This window comes from Phycomyces blakesleeanus, assembly GCF_001638985.1.
Source record: "Phycomyces blakesleeanus NRRL 1555(-) unplaced genomic scaffold PHYBLscaffold_21, whole genome shotgun sequence".
NCBI lineage: Eukaryota > Fungi > Mucoromycota > Mucoromycetes > Mucorales > Phycomycetaceae > Phycomyces > Phycomyces blakesleeanus.
In genome coordinates, this window is record NW_017265154.1 from 295,334 (window position 1) to 308,718 (window position 13,385).

Consider the following 13,385-nt stretch of genomic DNA (forward strand, 5'->3'; position numbering starts at 1 on the left):
AAATAAAATAAATAAATAAATAAATCAAAAGACAACCCTTGGATATGATCAACAAAAGAAAAAAAAGAAGTATATTCTACTCTTTTTTTTTAATATCTAGTTCTTTAGCGAAAATATATACAGAAAAGACAATATCATAAAACAGAATAAATGCCATAATTGCTTGTACCAGAAACTTGTGTCAAACCATAGAAAGAGAAAGAAAACTACGAGATGAAGATGCAGAAAGAAAGAAAGAGGTTGTTGAATGAAATCTAGGCGGTCTTGAATGTGGCGGGTATTTCGTGAAGTGGGTGATAAGAGGAAGTTTCAGAAGCGTGGCGCTCGTATGCTCTTGTTGGACGTTTGAAAACAAGTGGTTGAGGTGCAGTCATAATCGACGAGTTAACTGGGAGGGGAGGTATTCCTACAGTGAGAGATTCAAGAGGGTGTGGGGAGGACGGAAAGGCAGGAAGGGCTGGATGTTGTTTAGCTACAGGAGAACGCCCGATTGTGTGCCTTCCGAGCTCTGATTTCGTAGAAGACTTCTTGCTCTTATTTAGTGAACTAGAAGAGCGTCTGCGGAATAGAGTGGCCTTATTGTTTGTTTCAAGTTCGTCAACCAGAGCATCAGAAGATGTCTTGTAAGAATTGGAACACATTGGCCGCTGCCTTTGACCAGCCCTTGGTTGGTGTTGGTGCTGGTGCTGGTACGACTGTTGCGGTTGCTGGTGCGGTTGTTGTTGAGACTGACCAGAAATTGTGCCAAATCTTTTGGCTGCAGCTGGAGGCAATAGTGGGTCTGATGATTGAGATGTCTCATTATCATCAGAAGACTGTCTGGTAAGATTGGTGTGGCTAGTTTTCCAGAAATCTTTGCGGAAAATTGTAGCCAAAGATGGTTGAGAGCTAAAGCTACCTTCTCGATGAGGTGGTCCAATTGGTCTGTCACGCTTCTTGAGAGTGTTGGACGACTGCGCTATGGTACTGGCTGGTTGCCCTGTCGTAGTTTCTTCAAGGCCGTCCAGCGAGAAATGACGCGGGGATCTCTGTAGACCTCCTTCTGACCCTATTTGGAGATATAGCGAACCAGCGTCTGAAATCTTGGGTGCAACGGTATTTGGAACGAGTGGTTCAGCGCTCTTTCGCCCGAATAACCAAAAACCTGATTTTGCCTCCTTTTTGTCCTGTCGACCTTCATCCAAAGGCCCTACTAGTTTTTGGATACCTGATCCTGGAAGACCTAGTGCTGATCCAGCAACATCATAAGGGTCTATACCGTCCGGTTGATCTTCCATGCTAATCGGACGACTTTCTCCACTACTCTCTCCACTGGACTGACCAAGCGACAAGCTACCAGAGCTGTTTCGCAGTCCTTCTTGGTTGACCCAGCTCGGGCCAGGTGGACACAAGGAATTAGTGACTTGACCTGGTAATAAAGATACCGAGCTATTGATGGATCCCATACATTCTACAGTAGAATTACTGCGTGTTGTTTTTGGAGGCTCCCGAAGTAAACTGAGCTCATCTACAGTCTTTTCACCAACCCATGATCTTGTTAACTTTTTTTTTTATAAAAAAAAAGTATTATTTTGTACATATTAGACAATGAGCTGGTTTGGCTATATATATATATACATTTTAAGATCTCTTACCAAATATTGTGTTACAAGACATTGTTGCATTTCTATACATACTTCGCCTGCCTCATCATCAGCTGTTGAGAATACGGGGTGCTTTTTCATAGATGATCCACCTCGTAGTGCATGAGACAGCTTATGTCGCCGACTCTTGTGGAGATCCTTTACATAGGCAGGTGAAAGAGTTGCCGAGTACAATGGTCGTTTTTGGTAATATTCAAAAATGCCCATGAGTTCATTAACGCGCTGATCACTCGGGGATGGTAAGACAGCAGGTTTTGTTTGTCGATTATATTGCTGCTGTTGCTGCTGCTGTTGCTGCTGCTGTTGTTGAGGAGGAGACATAGGCGGCTTAAAAGATGGCCCAAGTCCTGGTTTGGTTTCTTCCGTACCTCTTTTTGATTTTTGAAGGGCGATAAGATAGGTCATGTCGTGGATAAAAATTCCCAAAAATGGGACTGTTGGATCAGATAGCCAGTCCTTCTTGGAAGACAATACAGATGAGGTGGTTGTAGTGGTTGTAGAAGACGAGGTCTGCTGTTCATGAGCCGGGCCGAGCTTTTCTCTGTAGCGTTCATAGTTGTTGGCTTCTGACATGAGTTCAGTCAAGGTCTCGAGACGAGAAAGACTCTTTTTTGGAACAAAAGCCCATGTGCGCTTGAGGCGTTGAATAGGAGGCGTGCCGAGTGCAGAAATGATGGCCTTTAGGGTCTGGTAGTTCTTAAGCTCATGGCATTTAAAAGCAACTTTGATCCAATGATTGACGTGTTGTGCTCTACCTGATGCTTCCTGCTGCAGCAGAATAGCATGCTCGATGACTCTGGTAAGGTAATTAAAGAAATCGGTAGAGGCAACGATTGCAGAATGAGGTGTTTTTGCTGAGTGAGAGAGAAGGGCGTTTGATGGTATATTCCGGAATATGGCCGAGTCTATGAGCGTCAATTGGTAGGCGATGAGGACGGGCGGAAACTGCAGGATGGTCGGCACAGCGGTGGCGGAGATGTGTATACTGTGAACTCGGTTGAGGGTAGACTTGGCGTCGGCAATGGTGATGGCTAGTTGATGTGGGCGATTGTTGTCTGCATCTTTTGTTTTCGGCTTTAATTTGATCTCTCGAAGAGTGCTTTCTAGGTCATCGAGTTTCTTTTGTAGAGCCTTGTATACAGAAGACAATGGTGCCTGAGGAATTGCAGGGACTAGGCGGACAGGATGAGCAGTGTTTGTTTGGCCAAGACTGTCACCACTGCTGGTCTGGACATGAACAAGTTTTCCAGGGTCAATAGCGTCCTGAGTGAGCATCATAATTTCATAATATTCATGAGCAGCCCGACTAGACTCGGATGACATTGGAGGGGCAACGAGGCCGGCGGTCTTTTTTGAGCCATCAGAGTGAGATGACATGGAGCCAGGGAGAGAGAGGAATGTTTTTACAGCAGTGAGTGGATTAGCAGATAAGGGAGAAGGTGGAATTGGAATATTTGATGTTGATGAGCGCCTGCAAGTTTGGATCCTCGGTCTCGTTCTCGGGTCCTTTTCTTTGTACACAGCAATATCTAAACTGAGTAATAAGATAGACTATTTCTCGAAAAAAAAAAAGAAAAAGAAAAACTAGCAATGCTTGTTTCGACTGCTTACCGTCATATTCTTCATCAAGATCCAGATCAAAATCCTCGTCATCTTCATCATCATCAGTTCCACGATCGTCGTCAGATACACCAGTAGTTATAGCGGCCGGTTGTAAACTTCTGAGTCTTAAGAGTGGGGCTGGTTTTTGGTAACGAGCACGAATTGTTTCGTTCGATGGCTGTTTTGGTCTCACAGGTAGAGGAGGCGCTTTCTCGACATAAGATTTTTGTTGAATGGTTTTAGGTTTTGGAGGGAGAGGCGGAGGATTCTTCATCTCAAATGGCTCTTCGACTAGTACTTTCTCGGGGGCACAAATTGGCCTGGTACGATATGCAATATCTTCTGCGTTCTGGAGACATGTTTTTGCTATAATGAACACTGATGATATATCTGCGGGAGAGTGTAGAGTATCTAAGAAGCCAATTGATAAGAGACCGTATCTGTAGACGAGAAACATAAATTTTTTTAAGGGCTGAATAATACTTGCAGTTGTGGTGAAAGGTAATTTTCTGAAGTTCAGTAATGACAGCCAGTAGGGCTTTTAGGTTTAACTCATAGGAACTCTAATATAATTAAAAACTGGTTATCATTTTATATATTTATATTTGTATATTTTTGGTTCTCCTGTTTGCTTGTCAAGAGTTGGTTTGTTTAATTTGGATCTCCCTTCTTCTTTATAGATATTTATATTGGCCATCAACCAATGATATATGTATAGATATATAGCCATATTATGAACCTCGAGACACGCGCTTATTCTAGAATACTTTGAAGAAAAGTTAAATCACCTGTAGATTTCCACAACCGAGACGATCAGCTGCTTCGCAGAGAATGGAATGAATGCTGTCCATGACCAGTTTTATATTGGCATGTCAAATGGAATGACTAGCAGACAATCTTGATGACAAACAGACAAATAAAAAAAAGTAAAAGCAAAAGTAAAAGAAAGAGAAAGAGAAAGAGAGAGAGAAGGGTGAGGTGAGACAAGAATAATGATGATGATAATAATAATAATAATAGTAATAGTAATATAAAGAGAGATAGAGACGGCTTGAATGTGAAAGGGGTGGGGGTGAGGTTCAGTTCAGTTCAGACTGGAATAGAAGCAATGTAAGATCGTCGCAAACTAGCAATGATTATGTGCAGCGTCATCCTTGGCAGTCTTTTGCCCATCTCTCTCTTTCTCCCCTCCCTCTTCTAGTTGGGACCCATCTAACACGCCCCTCCCCCTTTATATTTATATTTATATTTATATTTATATTTATATATGTATGTATATGTGTATGTGTATGTTTTTATGTGTGTGGCCGGATCAGAAACAAAAGGAGTGTTTTCGTAAGGGGCGTACAAACAAGGGGGATCGGGTCTGTTTGTCTTGTTTGACAATCTCTATTTTAGCATTTAACATTCAATTTGAGATCTTGTCCACATCAATTCGAGATCCAGAAGGAGCAGCAACTCCACCAGTCATTAGAATTAAGCGATATTTATATATTGAACGATGAAGTTCAAATACAAATACAAGTAGTATTTTACATGGCAAACCAATTGTGTTTTTTTTTTAAAAAAAAATTAGCAGTAAGTATACTTGTCTTTAACCTTTTTGTAGTGCGCATATTAATATACCATAAAATCGGGCATCTGTTCGTAAACACATTCTCTTTGGGTAATCCCGCGGCATAGGAAGCAGCCTGAGCCAAAAAATAAATAAATAAATTACCATTTCTCTGAGGGCTTGGCTTGTGAGATGACATCAGATAGAATTGAATAACTACGCAGTTCTACAAACCCTTTTACTTCTTCACTTCTTCACTCATTCACTTACTTACAAGCCTAAGCTAGCCTAAGCTAGCCTAAGCTAAGCTAAGCTAGGATAGCCTAAGCTAGGATAGGATAGGTCAAGGCAAGGTAAGGTAAGGCAAGGCAAGGCAAGGCAAGGCAAGGCAAGGCAAGGCAAGGCAGGGCAGGGCAGGGCAGGGCAGGGCAGCTATGAAAATTTCATCATGCGTTGTCTGTCAAGGGTTTATTCTCCTTCGCCACTGAAACATGAATATATAAAATATAAAAAAAGGGAATAGAGTATCTGTTTGAACTTTTTGGATCAAATCAATTGAAACCGATAGTCTTTCAAAAATGACTCTTTTTATGATTAAACCGGCTATGATTCGCATAGTTTACTAAATATTTAGAATACAAAGCCATGACTCCACACACCTTGTTAATTACCGCATTACTTCTTCACACTACTATCTGGCATGAGCACAACTTTACATATAAAGGACATTAGCTTGTAAATGTGGAGAATCACCCCCTTTTTTTTATGGTATTCATTTATCAAAGTGTTGTTGTTGTATCCTGCGATTCTCGCGTGTCAGTTCTGTAAAGATCTTCAAGGTAGACAATAAAGAGCTTTCTAGTACCAATTATAATGTGCATCGTTGTGCATTGACGAAACAAATGTCTACCATGGCCTATCTGCCCGTTGCCTAGTAAACCTACCTTGATCGTCAATCAGATTTCAGCATATTCCAAAACACTTCAAACCCATGCATTAGAGTCAGTAATGTTCTTTGTCCCCCCCTTTTTTTTATATTTATATTTATATTTATATTTATATTTATATTTGTATTTATATATATATATCCTATCCATCTTCTGGTAACCTCCTTGGACTTGGCTCTGCTGTTTCCCTTTTATCATTCCACGCACAAGCACTCGCATATTGCCTCCCAGATCTTTCTCTTTTTCTTTCTCTCTCTCTTTCTATTTTGCTGTTTTTTTTGCTTCTATCTATCTTTATAACCTTTACTTTCTTTCTTGAATAGTTACTTCTTAACCTCTCTAGCTTGATCTGGCCTGACAAGACTTTATCCGACCTAAGCTAGCTAGCTAGATCTGACTTGACTTGATTCGAGAGACCTCTTGCCAAAGTTAACTTTTTTTTTTGAGGATTAGACCGTTCTACTCGACTCAACATTAGGCACCTATACACGTACACCTTATACACCATTATACCATCACGCACTTGACAACATCTAAATATCCAAAAACCAGAAAATCAGAAAACCAAACCAAAAAAAAAAGAGAGACCGAGGCTGATATCATCTTCTATCCAATATACACCTTTTATACATCAATGCCCTCAGGTATACCCCTGATATCTACTGTCCAGTCTCAGCCTTCTTTACTCGCGCCTTCTGAAGGCCAAGATGTAAATACTCCACACACTCCACAAACAACACTTCATCCCAACGAAGCATCCTCTAGTCTCTACTCACCGCGCCCATCTTTTCATTCCACACCAAACACACCCCTCTCGCCCCTGTTACCTCTACCGACTCCCTCTCGTTCGACCTCCCTTTCTCAACAAACCAAAGACCACCACAACTACTCCAACCCAGAAAACATCTCCATTGATAATCAAGTACCGATTTCTATGGATCCAAGTAGCCTCGGTGCACTTCCTGTTCAGCACACAACCTGGTGGCAGAGGTTTATTGATGCAGAAGACGTCTGGACAGACTCTCCCTCATTCCATCAGCACATTGAACATTTAGAAACAGGTCTCTCAAAGTACATTGCATGGCTAGAGATGATTGAACGATGCCGTCAGCTTGACATTGGTAGGCACAAGAAAAAGAAAAAGAAAAAGAAGAAAAAGACAAAGACAAAGTTCCCTTTTGTTGTATTCAGTGACCTTTCTTCTTCTTCTTTTTTGATTTTTTGATTTTTATTTTGATTATTTTTTTACTGCAAATTTACGATTAACTGGTAATTTATTTTTTATTTTATTTTATTTTATTTTATTTTATTTAATTTAATTTTTTTAAAAAAAAAAAAAAATCCCTCTATTTTTGGGTGTAATTGTGCCACACATATGCAGTGTACACCCAGTCCGTCAGACAGCTCGCTAGTCACACAAATGCTATCCTTTATGGATCTTCGCCTGTTGAAGGTAAAGTTCTGACTGGTGACAGAATCGAGATGCTAACATTAGCGTATCACAACTAAGCTCCTGAGCAGTGCAAGGTCGCCAAGGAAGTGCATTGGAGTCAAGACGAAGAACTAATTGAAGCTATTCTTTGCAAGTACCAAGCTACACAACCTAAAATAAAATAAAATAAAATAAAATAGCACTCTAATTTATGATTTGAATGACTTGTATATTAGCCCCCCTCAAACTACACGCTACTAGTATCACAGAAGCCATTTCAGTAAGCAGATTGATTTCATAAGAAATATAATTTGTGCGTGGATGAATGAATGAGAAATCTAATCGACCATTATTCTCGGATCATCCGACTTTAGCGATTTCAAAGTGCTCTTACGGATGCACGGGAGAAACATGAGCAACATGCTGGTTGCTACTGTGCAGTGCAAAAGGCACGAACACCATCCACTAAGCCTATTCCGTGTGTAAATATCACCCTATCTTTTTTTTTGCACCCCTTAATTATTATTTTATTTTATTTTTCTTATTCGGATTCACGCCCAATTATTTTAGTCATTAAAAAAAAATTGCATACATCTTACTGATTACAGGACACGACATCCTCGCTCTACACTGCAAAACGGGTCTTGTGTGAGCTTTCAATGGACTATATAACTATTCTTAATGCGCTTGTCAAGAAGACCCGTGCATTAGTTAAAGAAAAGGCAAAAAATAATAATAATAATTCGATTCAATCTTTAGCAGTCTTTATTGATATCCATTTTGTTTTAAATATCTTTAGATCGCAAGTATTCTTCACTGTTTAGAAGACGAAAAAAGAGCAAGTCTCGGTTATTTAAAAGCAGTATTGATTTCACTGGATGAAGCTGACGAAGAGGATTTGCTGGTACCAAGTCTGGGTGTCGATCTGACGACGTGCAACATTTCGTCTAGACCAGTCAGTCCAGCAGATTCTTCCTGTTCGAACCAAGTCTCTATAGAAGATGAAGATGAGGTAAGATAGATATATCGAAGAACTTTCTATTGCTTATACTGGACTTCTATGGATTACTTATTATTATCTATTCTTTTTTCTCCCATCTTTTATTTCTCTTACTTCCCCCCCCCTTTTTTTTTTCTTCTTCTTCTTCTTTGCACTAGTTTGGAGATCATATGACCTTTTACATACAAGAGAAACTTGCAATGTATAAAGAAACATTAAAACAGCCCCCTGCAAATGCCGCACATAATACGAACGCAACAACCAGTCGCGCACGGCCCTCCTCACCCTCCTCACTGATCTCGATCCCATTTCTCAACAAGCCTCGTGTGGTAGTAAGCTGCCAATCTCTTTTTATTTTATGATTTTTATTGGGAAAAAAATAGAAAGGGAAAAAGATGCTATGGCCTAATAATGACTGGCATGATAACTAAGAGAAAAGAATTTAGCAACGGTACAGTAGTCTAGATTCAATTATCGTCAAACCTCCACCATCTACAATCACAATGAGCTGCGGAACAGCCAAAGGGCATTTGTTCTTGAAAAGAAGAAGCTGTGGAAATTCTGCGCCTGTGTGGGCAAGGTAAATCTTTTTTTTTTTGGTTGATGTCAAAAACGCTTCGAGAATAATTAATGTTTACATATAAAAAAAAACCTAGACTATATTTCTTTATCCAAAAAGATACAGGCCTTCTAATGCAGCAACCATTGAAGGAGGTGAGTGGGAGTGAGAAGAAAGGGTGGAGGTGGGGGAGGGGGGTTATTTATTAAATAGTCACGCTATAACACCTTCAGTCTAGGATGCCTTTTCTGTTATCAACCTAAAATATACTACTGTCCGACCAGCAGAAAACGAGAAGAGAGACTATGTGATTCAATTGACTTCGATATCTAAAGACATGTAAAAAAAAACAAAAAGCAAAATGATTTTCTCTTTCTTATACACAAAATATACTTCTTCTTTTTTGTTTGTGCCCATTCTTTTGGCTGATCCATAATTACAGTGAATTACTCTTGCAACCAGAGACTCTCATGGAGTACACCAGCTGGTTCGGTGCCCTATCTTCATGGTCTGCAGGGAATCTGACAGCGCCCTTGGAATACAATTCAGCTAAACCGGCCTTAAAGGCACGATGTAGTGCAGTATGTCAAATACAATCTGCATGGACTGTACCAAAAACAAACTGACCCTAATCTAGCCTAACTTACCCAAACCTAACCTAACCTAACCTAACCAATCTTTCTTTTATTCTTAAACAGACACCATCTCCACGAGGAAGCAGCAACAATGGGAGATTATTCTTGACAAAAAGACCAAGTTTCTCTGCAGCCAGTATTATGATGGAGAACACCCTATTCAAATCATCAGAATCGGTAAGATAGAAAGACACCTTTTACTCTATTTGTCGTTACAAGATTATAGCCATTCAAACTCACATTGCATTCACTTTGTTCTACTCTCCCTAATTCAATTCAATTCAATTCAATTTCGAAATAATAATAATAATAATAATGTTTATAACAAAATCTTTATCCGTACCTTTATTGCCATACCAAGTTTAACAGCATTGGTAACAGTAGTATAAGTGGAAGCAATAGTATAAACACAATCTATACACAAGCAAAGTCATTCCAAGACCCACCTTCTTCATACGATACAGGAAATGTACCTAGAGTTATTCGATCCACCCCGATATTTATGCGAGGTAAGGCGATTCATTGGCGAGTATAAAATCACCCATTCTCCCTCTCCCTCTTCTTTTTATGTATCTGTTCTTCTTCTCTGCCTGATCGCTGAAAAAAAAAGACCAACTTTTATTTTTGGTATAGAGCCCTGTAGTTCGAAAAACTCTGGTAGTTCATCAAATAACAATCCAAAGACAGGCGGATGGTGTGAGCTCCAGGCTGTTTTGATATCTGATGGTGTTCTTCAAATCAAAAGCAAGGATATAGTAAGCCAAACTAAAAATGATCTTGAACAAAAAAAAATATGTATATAAAATAATATGAATTTTGTAGCTAGGAGAAGAAACGTTTAGCCAAAGACACCATCATTCAATTCATCTCGGGTTTATCCAACGGCACCAAATCTATATTCTGTCTGAAACAGTCTATACCCGATCCAATTGCTTTGCCATCTTTATCTCGCCTCTTGAGATGATACACATTTCAGTCAGCACCCCCCAAGAGCGAGACCAGTGGATTGTACTCCTCAAATTCTTTTGTGTTCCTGATATAGTCTGTAGTACACGTCCATCGACTGACACACTCGGATCCGCTTCTGCCTCAGCAATCGCCATGTCGTCCTACACCCACCCTGCCGAAGCATTCTCTCACCGCTATGGGCGTACTCTTTCGATTAGCATACAGGAAGGAAAGAATATTCACATGAATAGTAAAGGCTTGGAATGCAGCGAGCTGTACTGCGACCTCTTAGTAGACAATGAAAAGAGAGGGGTGACAGGAAAACTCAAAAAGACACCCACTCCATTTTGGCGCGAAAACTTTGTATTCACGTAAGAAACAAACAAACAAACAAAGCAATAACTTTATTCATTTCTGTATTACAGAATATAATTTTTCTTTTCTTTTAATTTTCTTGCAAAACTTTAACCCCTCCTTATATTTTCTTATATAGAGACGTACCTATCATAAGACAAGGTATTACGGTCAACATTATGAGTCGCAACAGTAAGAACGAACGAGAGACAAGAATAGGTACAATCAAGCAAAGAAAAAAAAATATACTGGAATCTTATGTCTGTCAAGATAAATACTCAAAAATAAAAGAAAATAAAAAAAAAATAAAAAACTATCAAAATCATCATCATATATATATATATATATATATATATATATTTCAGGCTCTATTTTCATTCCTTCTGACCAGATTGGGATTTGTAATACAAATGAAGTCTGGTACGATATCCGAAAACAAAGTCGACACCGTACATTTGCCTCACTGGCCAGTCTAGGCTATGCTCAATCCTACGCATCTGCCGGAGAACTCAAGGTTGGAACAAGATTAGATGAACAAATAGTCTTGCCGTTCTGTCAATACAACGAGCTAGTCGAGGTGAGTTTTTTTTTGTTGTTGTTATTATTTTAATCAAAAAATAAAAATATTACCTCCAACTTACTTAAACTTTCTATTTGTTTCGTAGTTCCTAAAAGAGTTCCATAACGACTCAGTATATGAAATTGCCCGCAAAAATTCGGATCTCGAAGGGGTCACGACCACGCTAGTTAGAATTTATGAAGGTCTTGGACTCAGCGTTCCTTGGATAAAGTCACTTATTGATTATGAAGTATCGACTATGAGTTCTGGTAAGCACCCTCAGCAGCAACATCAATACCAACCATGGGCACTAATATTTATATATGCAATTAGACGATGCAAACATCTTGTTTAGGTACTCGAGTTAAATAATCTACACTCACATAGTCAATAGCCTGCTAAAGTACTACTGCTTTAATCGTTTTTTTTATTTCTTTCTTTTATATAGAGGAAACTCCTTACTTACAAAGGTGATTGATGTCTATATGAAGATGGTCGGAAAAAGTTATCTAGAGGAGGCGATAGGCAGTATTATACTTTCGATCTGCAGTTCCAGGGTGTGCATAGAGGTAATTTATAAGATCTTCATAATAATATTATTATTATTATATACTTGAGAGGGGTATTCATTATTTTTTATAGGTTGATATTTCCAAAATTGATAAAAAGGAAGACATCACCCAGAATTGTGAAAAACTTGCTCGTTATGTCCAACTATTGTGGACAAGTATCGAGGCTACAAAATTAAAGTGTCCAGAGTAAGTCTTCAATGAGCCATCTTTAGTATTTTTATTAGTATTTTAATTGAGAGACAATAATCTAATAAACATATATGTATATTAGAGAGCTACGACAAATCTTCTCCCACTTGCAGTCGGTAATCATTAAGAAATTCCAGCTGGATACCAATCCAGATAGTCCTAAACAAGCAGCCCGTTACACATGTGTGAGGTAAAAGAGAGAAAAATAGAGTATAATTGGGGTCTGTTGATACACATTAGACCTCTTTATTGACTTTTACAATCTGCAGTGGATTCTTATTCTTAAGGCTGATATGTCCAGCTATTGTATCTCCAAAGTTATTTGGCATTGTTAAAGGTGAGATATAATTGACAAGACTTGATACAATAATAACTTTACCTTCCATAGACTATCCCGATTTAAAGACAAGTCGCACCTTGACACTGCTAGCAAAATGTCTGATGAACTTGGCCAACTTGGTAGATCCAAGTTCGAAAGAGCCCTGGATGAAACATCTAAATCAATTTAGTCAGGTAATAATAGACTCAAAGCTAACCAAAAGATTATTACTGACTTGTATCTTAGAACAATACTCGAGGCTTTATGGACTTTATCAATTTTATATCGGTAATCCAATCAGCTTCTTTATTTTCTTTTTATAAATCATCTCTACTCACTATCTCAAGTATGTATTAGAAGGCGCAACCAGCATCTAATCGTCCCAGTCTACCACCTTCCTGGGACAATATCCTTCACGACCTACCTGATCAATTACAATTAGAAAAACCTGTTTATATGACACTCCAAGATATGAGCATGCCACCATACTATGTGAACCTTCCGCTTGAACTCTCCCAGTTCTCTACATCATTAATTAATGGAAGTCACCACTATGCAACCATTCAGCACGGAAAATCCTTAAAACAACTGTTGCAGATATGCCAGGGAATTGCTTCCGTACAGCAAGAGATACATATATCATCAAAAACTGCCTCTAGTTTTCAGAGTCGCTCGAGCGTAGGTGACAATGTCAGTGGGCCCGAGTGTGTTGTTAACTGGGGTATTCCATCCTCCCCTTCTTCCGCGTCAATGAACGACATTAATACCTATAATGCTGCTGCTAGATCACCTTGTCACTCAATTGATTATTACAGGGCTACAGAATAAAGATAACTGTGATTTATAGAATAGGGTTGCAACATCACAAATATCATTGGATTTCTTTTTGGGTTTTTTTTTTGCTTCAAACCTTTAAATTGTGTAAACTGATTTATAACATAACATAATATAATTTATTTATTTATTCGTAAAGAGTATTTCTCGGTTAAGCAGCTTAATGTTCCTTCATAGTCTAAATACTTCTTTTAAAACAAACTTTGATTTCTAAGCTAAATGATATATTCTTTAATA

At 38.9% G+C, this 13,385-nt stretch overlaps 2 protein-coding genes across 2 annotated transcripts; one reads left to right on the forward strand and one right to left on the reverse strand.

The window, feature by feature from the left end:
* Positions 1-254: 254 nt before the first annotated feature.
* PHYBLDRAFT_149302 (hypothetical protein) lies at positions 255-4,096 on the reverse strand (the record flags this gene model as incomplete). The annotated part of the gene is made up of 5 exons (XM_018432250.1): positions 255-1,541; positions 1,635-3,172; positions 3,255-3,685; positions 3,729-3,808; positions 4,034-4,096. The coding sequence occupies 5 exons, from the start codon at positions 4,094-4,096 to the stop codon at positions 255-257; spliced, it is 3,399 nt and encodes a 1,132-aa protein (XP_018287552.1).
* Positions 4,097-6,381: 2,285 nt separating this feature from the next.
* Positions 6,382-13,142, forward strand: PHYBLDRAFT_149303 (hypothetical protein; the record flags this gene model as incomplete). Its single annotated transcript, XM_018432251.1, has 27 exons — positions 6,382-6,868; positions 7,129-7,200; positions 7,258-7,333; positions 7,441-7,459; positions 7,554-7,661; positions 7,788-7,889; positions 7,979-8,191; positions 8,338-8,511; positions 8,626-8,759; positions 8,836-8,893; positions 8,977-9,077; positions 9,181-9,346; positions 9,437-9,550; positions 9,735-9,882; positions 10,007-10,128; positions 10,196-10,692; positions 10,815-10,894; positions 11,041-11,252; positions 11,341-11,503; positions 11,568-11,589; positions 11,683-11,803; positions 11,877-11,992; positions 12,078-12,185; positions 12,265-12,332; positions 12,384-12,508; positions 12,561-12,602; positions 12,672-13,142. The coding sequence occupies 27 exons, from the start codon at positions 6,382-6,384 to the stop codon at positions 13,140-13,142; spliced, it is 4,119 nt and encodes a 1,372-aa protein (XP_018287553.1).
* Between the last annotated feature and the right edge of the window lie 243 nt (positions 13,143-13,385).